Source organism: Lontra canadensis, unplaced genomic scaffold (genome assembly GCF_010015895.1).
Source record: "Lontra canadensis isolate GAN:19392208 unplaced genomic scaffold, GSC_riverotter_1.0 scaffold1, whole genome shotgun sequence".
NCBI classification, from domain to species: domain Eukaryota; kingdom Metazoa; phylum Chordata; class Mammalia; order Carnivora; family Mustelidae; genus Lontra; species Lontra canadensis.
The window spans coordinates 98,204,438-98,218,031 of record NW_022630995.1 but is presented as its reverse complement, the minus strand read 5'-3'; the positions used below and the strand labels follow the sequence as shown (position 1 = coordinate 98,218,031).

The window sequence follows — 13,594 nt, the reverse complement described above, 5'->3', positions numbered from 1 at the left end:
TGGAAAGGAAAACAAATCATGGCATACATTTTATCTAGTTTAATAAACACAAAGAGATAAGACTCCAAAATTTTTCAAGTTGCATCAACTACATCTTTTGCAATAAAACCTCTACTGCAGTATAAATGAATTCAGTAATTAACAACATACAGTGCATTTTAACAAAAACCCTACAGTTTCTGTTTTCAACCTCAAAGTTTTAAATGTGCTTTTCCACTGTAAAAAATGACTCTTCAACCAAATACTTGCTCTTGTGCATAGTGACATGAGAAAATTGAGAGGTATGTCTGAACGGAGCCACTACATCATTGGAACAGTATGTCTGAACATTTGGGTAATAAGGCACAGATGTGAAGCATAGGACTTGGCACTGCCAAGGTAACAACAAAGCATTCACCATTGTGTTATAATGGTTAAAAAAGCCACATTTGAGAAGAATAAAAGAATGCCCCTCCTCCCTGGAATGCTAAGTTATATTACACCTATTATCTGCTTAAAAATCTATAAAAATAAGAAATTCAAATAAGTATTATTCAAATTTATGATGAAGAATAAAAATATAACATGCATTAATATTTTCATCTATAATATAACATATTTATGCAATAGCACATAAAGTTTAACTGCAGAAAAAGGTCAAATTCAACAGGAATCCAAATGGCCTCATTATTGCAAAACAATGCATGCAAATCTGAAGGATCCAATAGCCAAGGGAATGGTGGTTGTTATTGACTTTTTAGTAGTGATTCTGGCCCTTCATCAGAGGGCTAATTATTGTACAGTGTCCTATTTACAGGTATCAAGTTAAAGCAATGCTACAGGATTTATCCATTAATTATTATTAAGGCTATTTCACTTACAAGTGGTATGGCATTTTTTGCCAGCTATTTCTAAACCATGACACAAACGCAGTTATAAAGCCAAAGCTACTTTAATTCAATAAGTTTGGAGCTGAAAATTAATTTTCTACCCAGGATTGGAAGAATACAACTTACCCGAGGTCCCTGATCACCTTGTTCTCCCTGTAGAATAGGAAGATGAGATGATAAATAGTTTTAGTGTAAAGGCTATATGTGACATGCATTAAAAAGACCAAAATGCAACATAGCATAGACCATACCAATGGATTTACACTAACTTAATTTGTTTCTGCTAAATATTTTCTTACCTTATCACCTTTTGGACCTGGAGGGCCCTAAAAAAATAAGAAAGAAAAAAAGAAAACACTTTTTAATAAATTTCAAAAAATTATAACTTAAATAGATCAGCTAGTTATCTGCAAGATTCATGCAAAGGGCAAAGAGGTATACCCATCAGTGAGGTTTATCAAGGAATTTTAGGTTCCAAAGTATAATTATAAGATGGTTAGAATGTGAAAGTGGTATAATACATATACTATTATATATATAGTATAATGGTATTTATAGTATGGCATATATCATCACCCAGTATGCATGGTACTATACCACACTGGTACACATACCAATAAAGTATAGTACTATACCATAGCATATACTATATATACTGCCATACTACACACACAGAGAAAAGTGCACAAAGTCCACATGTCATAACTATATAATATGCAAAATAAATTTTCCCAAGCTAAATGTACCTATGCAAGTAGAACCCAGCTAAGGAAAACTAGAGGGCTTATGGTAACATTTTCTTATCATTACTCTCAACTACTATTTCTGACCTCTGACAAAATAGTTTGTCTCTTTTTGTACTTTACAGAAATGGAATCATACCAGTATGCATCTGACCTCCGTTGCTCGGTAAGTGTAAAATGTATGCATAATTTTGTATGTAGCTGTAGATAGTTTGTTCTTACTGCTTTATAATATTCCATCATGTGAATAAACCATAATTTATTTGTTTATCCTACTTGGTTGATGCCATTTGTTTCCAGGAGTTTCTAGGTCTTGACTACTGAAAATAGTGCTGCTACAAATATCTAAGTTTATGTCTTTTGATTAAAAACTGTATGCATTTCTGTTGGGTGTAAATCTAGGAGTGGAATTATTAAGTTATAGAAAATACCTAATATGTTTAGCTTTAGTAGGTACTGACAAATAGTTTTTCACTGTGATTCTAACAATTTATACTCCCATCACGAGTATACAAGAATTTCAGTGCCCCTATATCAATACCAATACTTGGTATTTTACATCTTTTTTTGTTTTAGACATTATGGTGGGAGGTGTAGTAGTTTCACACTGTTTTAATTTGTATTTCTTCAGGGATTAATTAGCTTAACTCCTTTTAATGCATGTTTTGTCCATTTTGCATCTTCACCCAAAGTGTCTATTCATATCTTTTGCCCATTTTCTATTGAGTTGTCCTTTAGACTTACTGAAGTTCTTTACAAATTGTAATATCTGTATGTATCAAGAGAGAGGTATGAGAGTACTTTACATTATTCTGAATATGAGTTTTCTATCAGTTATTTTTTGCAAATATATTCTCCCACTCTGTGTACTGTGTATATTCTCTTAACTGAGTTTTGATGAACAGAAGTTTAATTTTAATAAAACTCCATTTAGCATTTTTTTCTTTTTATCTCTTTTTGTATTTCATTTAAGAAATCTTTGCTACTTCAAGGACATAAAGAGGTTCTTTTATGTTTATTCTAAATGCTAAAAGCCTTATTGAAACTACTATAACACTGTATGTTAACTATACTGGAATCAAATTTTTTAAAAATTAAGATAAGTAAAGTAGAGATGTTATATATATATATGCTAGAATATCACTCAGCCATAAAAAAGAATGAAATCTTGCCATTTGTGGTAACACAGATAGATCTAGAGTGTATGATTCTAAATAAAATGTCATAGAAAGACAAATACCATATGATTTCATTCATATGTGATAATTAAGAAACAAAAGAAACAACAAAAAAATAAACAAAAAAGCAGACTTTAACTTTAGAGAACAAACTGGTGGTTGCCAGAGGGGAGGGGGGGATGGGTGAAATAGATGAAGGGAATTAAGAGTACATTTATCATGATGAGTACTGAGTAATGTATAGAATTGTTGACTCACTATATTGTACACCTAAAGTAAATATAATACTGTACATTAAACTTATATTATTTGGGATGGGATGGTACACAAAACAAAGTAAGAAAACCAACAATAAAAAAATAAAGTAAAAAATAGAGGTTTTATTACTTTATTTTTCATACTCCGATCTGAATTCATGGAGAACTGATTTTGTGCATGATGTGAGGTCAACGTCAAGATGGTTTTTTTTCCTATGTGTGGATCAAATTAACCCAACACCATTTATTGAAAATGAATCTTTTCCCCATGGTAGTACAGTGTTATCTTTGTCATAAATCAGATAGCCATAAAGATGTGGCTCTTTTGGGGATTTTCTACTTTTTGGGCAGCTGTCTATTCTTAAGCCACATTGAGATTTTCTTCATCTCTGAACAAAAATGCTAGCAGGACATACTATTTCTAGAGGCATCAATACTCCCCACCCCCCAGCTCTTAAAATTGAAATCATATTTCAGCTCAGCCTACTTGAGAAACTAGAGCATTTCAAAGTTACCTTCAATCAATCTCTCACCTTCACCTGGGAGTGACTAAAAGGCTGGGAAACAAGTTTAAGTCTAGACTAGAAGCACAGCCAAGGTTTTAGCAAAGTACTCCTTCCTAAGACCTTGCAATGTCATTTCAGGTGGAAATGTAGGAATACTCAGTCTACTAAAATATCTCTTGCTAAGTATCTGCTACAGAAGAACTGTCCTAAATTCCTGCTCTCAGTTGTGAGACTTCTGGTAACAGCTGTGAGGTTATCATGAATTTAATAATAACAATAATATCATGTCTTGTAGTTTATATATTTTACCATCAACAAAGAACTTTCACCTGTTACTGTATTTAATCTTGTCCCGATCCAATGAAGAGAGTATTATGATATTCCTTTTATAGATGCCAAAAATAAAATTCAAAGATTATCAAGGTTAGACCTCTTGCAAGTGAGTTAGCCAGGACTTTAACCTAGTCTGTGTGACTGGGTTAGGATGATAAGTGTTGGGACAGAGCTCTAGAATTATATTTTCATAAAGAATGATTACTATGTTCCTGCCTTCAACAGATGCCTTCTGAAATGGCTCCCAATTACATTTCCAAGTATCTTGTAGTGACCCCAGGATCTCAAGTACAAAATGAGATAAAGAGTAATTGTGGAGGTTTAGAGAGAGAGAGAGAGGGAGCTAAGATAACAGAATCAACTAAACAAACTCTTGTTTCTCTTAGCCCCAAAATAATTGTGCCATTAAAACAAAGGGAAACGAAGGAAATCATTTTTCTTTATGTTTTCAGTAAAATTTTAATGTTTTATTAATGTTTTCAGTGAACCAAGTAGTGATTAATTGGTATAGACTATGTGACTACCCCTGTAAAATTAAGTCTAAAGAATTTATTTGATAATTTTTAACACACATAAAATGTTCTCTAATGCTCTACAAGTAGGGTTTTATTTTTGGTGAGACAAAGGAAACCCCCAAAAACATTGAGAGAATACCTACCATTCAGTTTAAGAAATACAATGGAGATTCCAGTCTTGATTTAAATAACATGTTATTTAAGTCTATTTTGATTTATTTAAATACAAATGCCTATAAAAAGTTTGGCAGTGTTCTAGGCACTGATAGAAGATATGGTGGGAGAAGCTAATTTAGAAAACATGAATGGTCTGTTTTGAAAAGCTTAATAGTCTAGTGCTATAGTTAAACACTTCCTACTACTAGCATTAAGAAAAACTCGCCTAGAAAATCCAGCTACTATAAAGTTACTTACTTTATGTACGTTACAGTGGAACTCCTCCCCTGCTCCTACCCCTTTCCCCCCAAAAGCTTCTTCTTCTTAAAGTTTAGTTTCTTTTTCCAGGTGAGATTTCAGAGGCCAAGCCTCTCATTGTACCAGTCCTCTAAAGGCACTTCATTAGGTTTTATGGCATGTTTGAGGTTAAAACTTTTCTAAAACAATTTACACTGGTGAGCAGGGATGAGTTTTTTCCTCAAAGTTCAATAACTAATGCCAAAATCACATATGGAAACTAGACTTCTTTAGACAGCTTGCCATAAGAAAGGATCCTTAATTCATGAACACATAAAAATTTGCATTCACAATTGAGCAATAAAATACTGCTGTTTCAAAAGAGGTTGTTTTTGAGCAGACTGAATGGCGTCCTGGCACCTGCCAGCTCAAGACAGAACCAAAGCAGAGGTCAACCTCCATTCACAGCTGTGGTGGCTGCCTCGGACACTCCAGACCCCACTTGTGCTCTTGGGATTAATGGCAGGTGTTTTCTTCTGCTCTAACTGAAATCCCACTCTTCTTTCTGAATTGGATCCTCTTCACTGCAAATATGGATTGAATTTGAAGAAAAAAGAGGATGACCTTAGTAAACACAGACAGTATTTCAAAATTTGGGAGCCATGGTTTTCTTCTAGGTCAAAATATTACAGAGGAAAGAAAGGTATCTTTGATTATTAACTTTTAAAATTAAAGCTGGGTCACTATTTAAATTATTTTGTCTTTAGACAGATATCAGCTAAAGGATAGGCAATAAATGAAATTAAGGAATATTTGAATTACAGTATATTTTACACAGCATTTTGTTGTTTCCAGCTGTACTAAACTAACAATTTGATACTTAGTGGACGTGTTTATTGTTCAGGTATCAGTATCAGTGACTGGCAGCTATTTGAAAATAAAACTTTGTTGCTAAAACAAGGTTGAGGTCAATGGTAAGTAAATATGGTAAAATTAGTGGTCGTAAATAAGGTAATAGTGAGTCATTATTTATGACTCTTTATGTAAGGCTTCTTTTGGAATTCCTTTCCTTCTGGTTTGGTCTGGTAGGTTGGAGTCAGATTTTTTATTATGTCTGCTTAAATAAATAAACAAGAATGTTTGATATGATTATTTCTAATAAGTTTTTATCTTATTAGCCCTAATTACATAAATTTTAAAAGTTTTACCAAAGCTTTTATTATTAACAGTAGTTGGAACATTTCTTTAGAATGGTGTTAGAGTGTTATTAATTTACTTCCAATGTACGTATAAATAGCAGTGGTAATTTCAAATTAGCCCCTAATCAAATGACTTCATGTTCAGGATTTATGGCAACAATACTGTTTGTACCAAGCCTTTAATATGAATCTTGGCCTATACCAACTTCAGCCTCCCCAAATCCATTTCTATCCTAGTAACAAAGATTTTAGATATTTTTTACCATGCTCTATTATCTATTTTGATTAAATTATTAAACCAAACTAAAAGCATTGTGAATGAGAAGCACAATAATTGAGATTCAGTAAAATGTTGGATTTCAATCTGCATAAAAGTAATTGAAATATAGCTGGAAAAGATATATTCATGGAATCTAGATATCCCAGTTAAGACCTTTTGTTCACTAGAACTGTAAATTTTACCTACTTTGAATGACAAAAGCTAAAGCGAGAATGATTTTTTTTAAAGATGGCAATCATGAAAACAAAACTAAATTCTGCTAGAAGTTAAAAAAATGGAAAAAAAGCAAACCCTGGACATTCTTGGCAGCCAAGCTGCTAGAATAAGAATGGAGTTATGATTCTTATCCCTGAAAAGTGTAGATCATTTTCATTTTTGGACTATAACAACCTTCTTCTGATTAATCTTTTCATTACCATAGAGTTACAAAGACCAGAATGTTTTATTTTCTAAGCATCTATAGCCAACTACCAACCAGTCAATGTGCTCTGAGTCTGGAGGAAAGATATGTAAATGTAATTGTAATCAGTGGAAGGAATGTTCTACAGACAGAAAAGAAAGTGGGAGAACTAGAGTTCCAAAGATGATACTTGAACTGGCTCTTGAAAGTTGGCCAGACATAAAGGGGACTGGGAACGAGTAAAGAAGTTCAAGCAGAAGGGGAGAACATGCACAAGTGTGAAAGAACATCATGCTATCAGAGAAAGACAAGGAGTTCAGGGTTGTAAGAACATATGTGGTGTGGGGAGTGGAAATGTGGAATAGTAAGATTTGGGGAAGAGATTCGGGAAGGTTGGCTAATAATACCCAAGTCCCCGGGCCAAATTCTGTAATCAATTTAACAAGGGAGTAGTTAAGATCAAGTGTGCTCTGTGGGACTCTGAGAGCATGGAATGCTATCCTTCTTAGAAAGTTGCTGCCTTGGTCCAGGAGATAGATGATCATGGGAGCAAAGGAAAAGTTCTAGATTCAGAACACATTTCTCAGATAGAACCAACAAGACCAGTTAATGGAATGGACATGAGAGCCATTAACAGATCACCAACATGGTGACTCATTTCAAAGTTCACAACATAGTGCATTAGCAGAAAATGGTTGACCTATACTGCAGTAACTCTGATGAACACAAGAGCTCAAGAGCCAAGTGAACCATAAAGAATTTTAAATCTGGTTTTAGGGGTATTCAAATCCAAATTGATTGTTGGCAGCCTTGGCTGCCCCAATTAGAGTAGCTGAGAAGGGGAGAAAATTCTCTACTGTCACTGTTGGGTAAAAGGAGAACAGATGACATATGGTGGCTGTACTGTGCAGCCACACTTCCTCTGTATTAACTTACTAATAAAGTACACCATTATTACATTTCTTCCTCTGCTTTTAGACTGCAAGCTGACTGTGGGCTTACTATATTTAAAAGCTGTAATTTCCCTAGTTTTTTAAGGATAAGGACAACAATCTCTACAGCATGGGCCTTTCTCAGGCATTCTTGCAAACATGGTTTAATCAATGTTCACAGACCCCTACAGAGCAAAGAAATAGGAAATAACCCATTTTCCCTTGTTCAAGTAGGATAAACGCCTAAGTTCTACAGATGGTAAGATTTCTGCCTACTCTCTGACTGCAGCATGAACTGGCCCATTGTGCCAATGAGATAGATGCTCTTAAGCCATACATTCATGAATAAATTGAATTTGGTAGTTTTTAGCAGGTATCTGAAACTCACAAAATCATTTTGCAAATAGTATTAACAATGGAAAAATACAGTGCTTACTTGAAAAATAAGGACCCTAGCTATTTACATGTCGATAAATCTACCATACTACAGAGTGAATGTTTTATGAACTTAGCTTAGGCTCACTTTGAACTAAAATGTGAACTTGTATTCTTCCAAGTATATACCTAAAACCTTGAACTCTCTAGTTCTCTGCTTTACTGGTGTAATACATATTTTTAGGGAAATTTCTTCCTAAAATCACCTTTTTTTGTTTGTTTCATAGACTTTTAACTTTGCAAATAACTTCAAAAGGTAATGTGTAAATTTTAAACTTTTTATGAAAAACCTGACATGAAAATGTAGGAGGGCCTATAGGTAAGTATAGATGTGTGTGTGTGTGTGTGTGTGTGTGTGTGTGTGTGTTTGCATATAATTTCTTTTTAAATGCTTCAGATAAAAATAAAAATAAAAAGCAAAAGTATCAGGGTGCCTGGGTGGCTAAGTCAGTTAAGTGTCTGCCTTGGGCTTAGTTCACAATCTTGGAGTCCCAGGATTATTCCCTGCTCAGTGGGGAGTCTGCTTCTCCCTCTGACCCTCCCCCTGCTCATGTGCATGCGCTCTCTCTCTCTTTTTCTCAAATAAATAAAATAAATAAACAAATAAATAAGTAAAAATAAATAGATAAATAAAATAAAAATAAATAAAATAATAACTATAATAAAATAATTAAAAATAATAATAATTTAAAAATAAATAAATAAAATCTTTAAAAAGTTTTTTAAAAGTGAAGGTATAATTTGGAGAAACTATTTCAAAATAAACTACATGAAGTGTTTCGGTGTTTAAGAGCTCAAGCCTTGGAGTCAAACATATTCAGACTGAAATCCTGGTTGTGATCACTTGTGTGAATTTTGGCAGGTTAATTAAATTGTTTAAGCCTCAGTTTCTTCATCTATAAAATGGGAAAAACAATGTTTATTATTCGGCTAACATAAAACGCTATCCATGAAACAATTTATAGAATGCCTGATTGACCAATGGTAGTGATTATTAAGTACAAAATTAATGTTTTTAATATTTTAAATATGATAAACATAAAATAAGCGTTTTTTCTTCAGATATTTGATCTGAGGATAAAGAAGGCAAATATATTAATTTCCTAAAATCAGGAGGCCATGTAGTAAGAAATGTGATAGGCGTATGGTTGAAAATGTTTGGAGAATACAAGCTTACCTTGATATTTAGTAGCTATTGCCAAAAGAAAACCAAACAGACAAATGCATTACTTAATGACTAACCAAGACTATGCTTTAGGTCCTAGAACTACCTAGTTGCCCTTAGCATAGAGTAGGTGCTCAATCAAATTTTGCTGAATTGAAACACCCAGAATGAAAAGAATGCAATAAAACTCTCAGTGTTCAAAGCAGCAACATATAAAGAATTATACAAGAACCAGATTCAATGTTGCTGCAGAAGAACCGTGTTTATTATAGTGTCAAACTCTGCTAAGTCAGGGAAGGGAATTATAGCTATAAACAGATTTATAGCTTCAGACTTTACACCTTTCATTTTGCATTGAAGATTAAAAGAGACCTAGCAGAAAAGAGTGTAAGTATAAACAGAAATTTCAAATATCAAAACCAGCCCCACTTATTGCAAAACTAATTTTTACAACTATTCTTGTCTGGGCATTTTCTGTGGTGAGATTGTAACTTTTAAGTTCCTTTGTGATGTCAGTTCAAGCCCTGAACAAGGGATCATAGGTGCCCACGATCAGTCTTAAATCATAAGCAGCTGCCATAAGGAAGCAATTAGTGGATCTAGCACTGAAAGAAAATTTAGAAAAACCAAACATTTAAAAAGGACTCTCAAAAGTAAGACTGATGTAGCTCAATGGAGTTAAAGGCTTATAAAACAGCAGGAAGAAGTGAGCGGGGAAGATCACTCTGGCTTTCTTTTCTAACACAATACAAATTAAATACAGCCAAATTACTGCTCCTGCCAATCAAAACCAAGGGTTCCCTTCTCTCTAGCCTCATCCCTTATATCCAAATGTTTTAAGTGACTGCTAAAATTTTTTTGTTTAACTTTGCTTTTTTTTTCTTACTCATTTTTAAGAGGTCAAATAAAATGAACTCCATGGTGAAAGACTTGGAATCCTAAACATTCTTTTTGTTGAAAGAAAGTATCAACTTGCTCTCTAAATGCCCACAGTAGCCCCTGTGATTTTACAGCTAATGGTGTAAGCTATCCTACAATACTCTTACCCTCCTCCATAAAATTTGAATGTATTCAGAAGCATAGCCTTCTTCACACTGTGGGTTTAATTTATAATAGTTTTTTTTCAGCATGCTTCCTAATATACTGTCCCAACATAATCTTGCCCAGGCTACTCAAGAAAGCCTGGTTTGCAGGTCACCTTGATTCTTTGCTTCATTCGTTGTATTTTACAAAGCGATGCAGTTTTGTGAAGGGCAACTGAGCACAACCCAGAGGTAAGGACAGATATCTCTTTGAGTCTAAGGAGATATGGAAAAGGAATAAAAAACAATCAACTGTTAAATGAGACCAGGAGAGTGGGGTGCCTGGGTGGCTCAGTGGGTTAAGCCTCTGCCTTCGGCTAAGGTCATGATCCCAGGGTTCTGGGATGGAGCCCCACATCGCATCGGGCTCTCTGCTTGACAGGGAGCCTGCTTCCCCCCTCTCTCTGCCTGCCTTTCTGCCTACTTGTGATCTCTGCCTGCCAAATAAATAAATAAAATCTTTAAAAATAAATAAAAAAAATAAAATAAAAAAAATAAATGAGACCAAGAGAGCCTGAATCTCAGGGCTTGTCTATGATTCTCAAGCTTCCTCTATAAATTAGAAGCCCAGTCTCTCACTCTCTGCTGTTGACCAAAAGGTCAAAAAATTTTAATGTAAGCTTCTACAACTACCGTGCTTTCCATTTCCACATCCTTTTGTAGCCTCACCTCCTCTCCCTGTGGAACAAAGATAATATCCTACCAAGGCACCCGGGGCCTCCTCCCAGCCTTGCCTGCTATGTGTCATCGCTCTCATTGTCTTTTCAACCAATACATTTCCCTTGGGCTCTTCCCCTTGCTCTCCAAACACATCCATTGGTGCTCTCCAAACACATCCATTGGTGCTCTCCAAAAGTTAAAGGGAAGAAAAGTTGCTTTTGCCCTCTATTCCATCACTTTAAGGTCATATCATCTTCTATCTCCATCAAACTTGTTTAATAATAGATGGGCCATAGAAAGAAAGAAAATTGTATTTGAGGAAAGAGAAAGGAGGTAGCAGAGTAGAAATCATATTTTTACAGTCTGGTTTTAGGAAAAATAAAGTAACGTGAGTTGAAATACATATTGGTCTTGAGGGCATTTCTTTCCATTAGGAAGAATAAAGCTAAGCTATGAGAAGGGAAACTGCTGAGCCAGTCTTTAGGGCCCTGGAAAGGAGTCAACCTGGGCTAAACCAAAACTAAATAAACCAGAGCTTTGGGGAGGAAGGGTTGACAAAACCCAAACATGTCATGACTGCCCAAATTTGTGTCTAAATCTTTTCTCTTTTCACTTTACTCCCTTCATCAGCTATCAAATGTACCCTCAAGGCTTTAATTATTACCTGACTTATGTCCTCAATTCTTTTCCAGGCCACAGGGCTACATTCCCAACTGCTCACCAGATGTCTAAGCCAAGATATGCCATCATCAGCTCAAACTCATCATTCTCAAACCAAACTTCTCAATTTCTACTGCAAGCCACTCATGACTCCTAACCTTCCTGTTTTTGTTATACACACCACTACTCCTCCAACGTTAAAAGGTCAGTGTTATGTTTGATTCGGTAAATGGAATCTATTGCCAAGTCCCAGAGATTTCATTCTCCAGAAAATCCCTTGAATCTATCTTTCCATGTTTGTTGCCAGCATCCTTATTCCTGGAAAACAGGAATAGGCTATAAGCTCTCCAGGTCTTCCCTCAATTTATTCCATCCTACATACTTTTGTCATATTATGTTTCCTAAAGCACATTTCTGAACATATTCCTCAGCCCCCAAACTGTCAAGGACCCAGTGAAAAAGTTATTATAGGCAACAATCCTCCACGGCTCCAAAAGCTGTTACAGGAAAGGTTGCGGGGAATCAGGCCAATAGCACTTGACCTGCTGATCAACAGAATATTACCTGTCTCTTGATATAATGAAGAAAGGAGTATACTACACCTTCATAAGAGACTATTCCTAAAAACTAAACCAGGACTTCATCAAACTTCTAAATGGAACTTGCAGTGTATGAGAGATACAGAAGACAGGGGAACAAGTTAAACAGCACCACGAGGGTCTTTAGATCTATCCAGAATGTGGGGCATTCTATATATATATAGGTCAAAGGTTGTGGGAAAATTAGTGACATGTAAAAAGATTTTTCAAAAGAAGAGGCCTAGACACTAAAAGAGTCTGAAGAGTTATAACAATTAAATGCCAACTGAGTTTGGGATTTTGATTCAAACAAACCATCTACAAAAAGACATGTTTGAGACAACTGGGGAAATTTGAATATGCATTGGGTATAATGATAATAAGAAATTATTGCTGATTTTATTAGTGTTGATAATGAAATGATGATTATATTTTAAAAAGAACCTATCAGAGATTCATATTTTAGTATTTGCAGATGCAATGACAAGATATCTAGGTTTTGCTTTTAAATACATCAGCAAACAAAACAAACGAGAAACACAATGGAAAAATAATTCATGAAATAAGATTAGCCACTGATAATTTCTGAAGCTGGGTGACAGTTCCAGGGCAGTTTATAATACCATTTTCTTCTCCTTTTGAGTATGTGTGAAAATTCCCCAAAGAAGTAGTTACATAATTAAAAATTTTATTTTAGGCAACCCTTCAGATTCCTACTGACTGAAGTGTAAACTTCTGCCTATGTCTGAAGTCCTCTATGATCTGCTCCTAACTTTCCTTTTGTGTTTTATCCCCTCTCCCACCCTGCCCCAAACCCCAACATGAGGATTCTATCCTCCAGTCAGCCTGGAATATCAGCAGTTCTCAGAGGAGCCTTCACTGCTGTCACCGCTGTACCTCTGTTTCTGCCATTCTTTCTACTGAATAAGCTTCCTTAAGTATCATTAGACTTGAAATAGTTATCGCACACCTTCTTGAAACCTCTTACCTGGCAACGTGACCTATAGAGCTATTTGGAAAGAAAAAAAAATAAATAACCACAGCAGAAATTTGAGTTTCTGAAAGAAATGTTAGTCCCAGTACAAATGTTACTCCAGTAAGCATCCTGTCTCCACCCCTCTACAATCTCACGGTCATTTATGACCCATCATTGATGGCTCATCTCAATGACTTCTCTTCGCTAAGCTTTCCTTGACCCTCCTTTGGAGATGTTTTCCCTGTTTTGAATTCCTAAAGCACTTGTGAGGCTTTGATAAAACTCAGCTCACCACGCTAGGCATAAGATTTGTGCTTCCTAGTAAGCTATCAGGGCCCCTGAGGGCAAGGAGAAAGGCATATGGGGAAATATAACTAACAATGCCTTTGGAAGCTTTAACATGTACTAAAACATGACCTTAGGCAGGTCACTT

General features: G+C 35.1%; 1 protein-coding gene across 6 annotated transcripts in view; it reads right to left on the bottom strand.

The window, feature by feature from the left end:
• The window catches only part of COL25A1 (collagen type XXV alpha 1 chain), a 451,863-nt gene that overhangs the window by 148,810 nt on the left and 289,459 nt on the right, over positions 1-13,594 (bottom strand). For all 6 annotated transcript variants that reach the window (XM_032860080.1, XM_032860071.1, XM_032860089.1 and 3 more), the window contains exons 6-7: positions 1,169-1,195; positions 996-1,022 (exon numbers count right to left, since the gene is read on the bottom strand). In XM_032860080.1, coding sequence (XP_032715971.1) covers positions 996-1,022; positions 1,169-1,195 — 54 coding nt within the window. The remainder of the gene's footprint in view (positions 1-995; positions 1,023-1,168; positions 1,196-13,594) is intronic.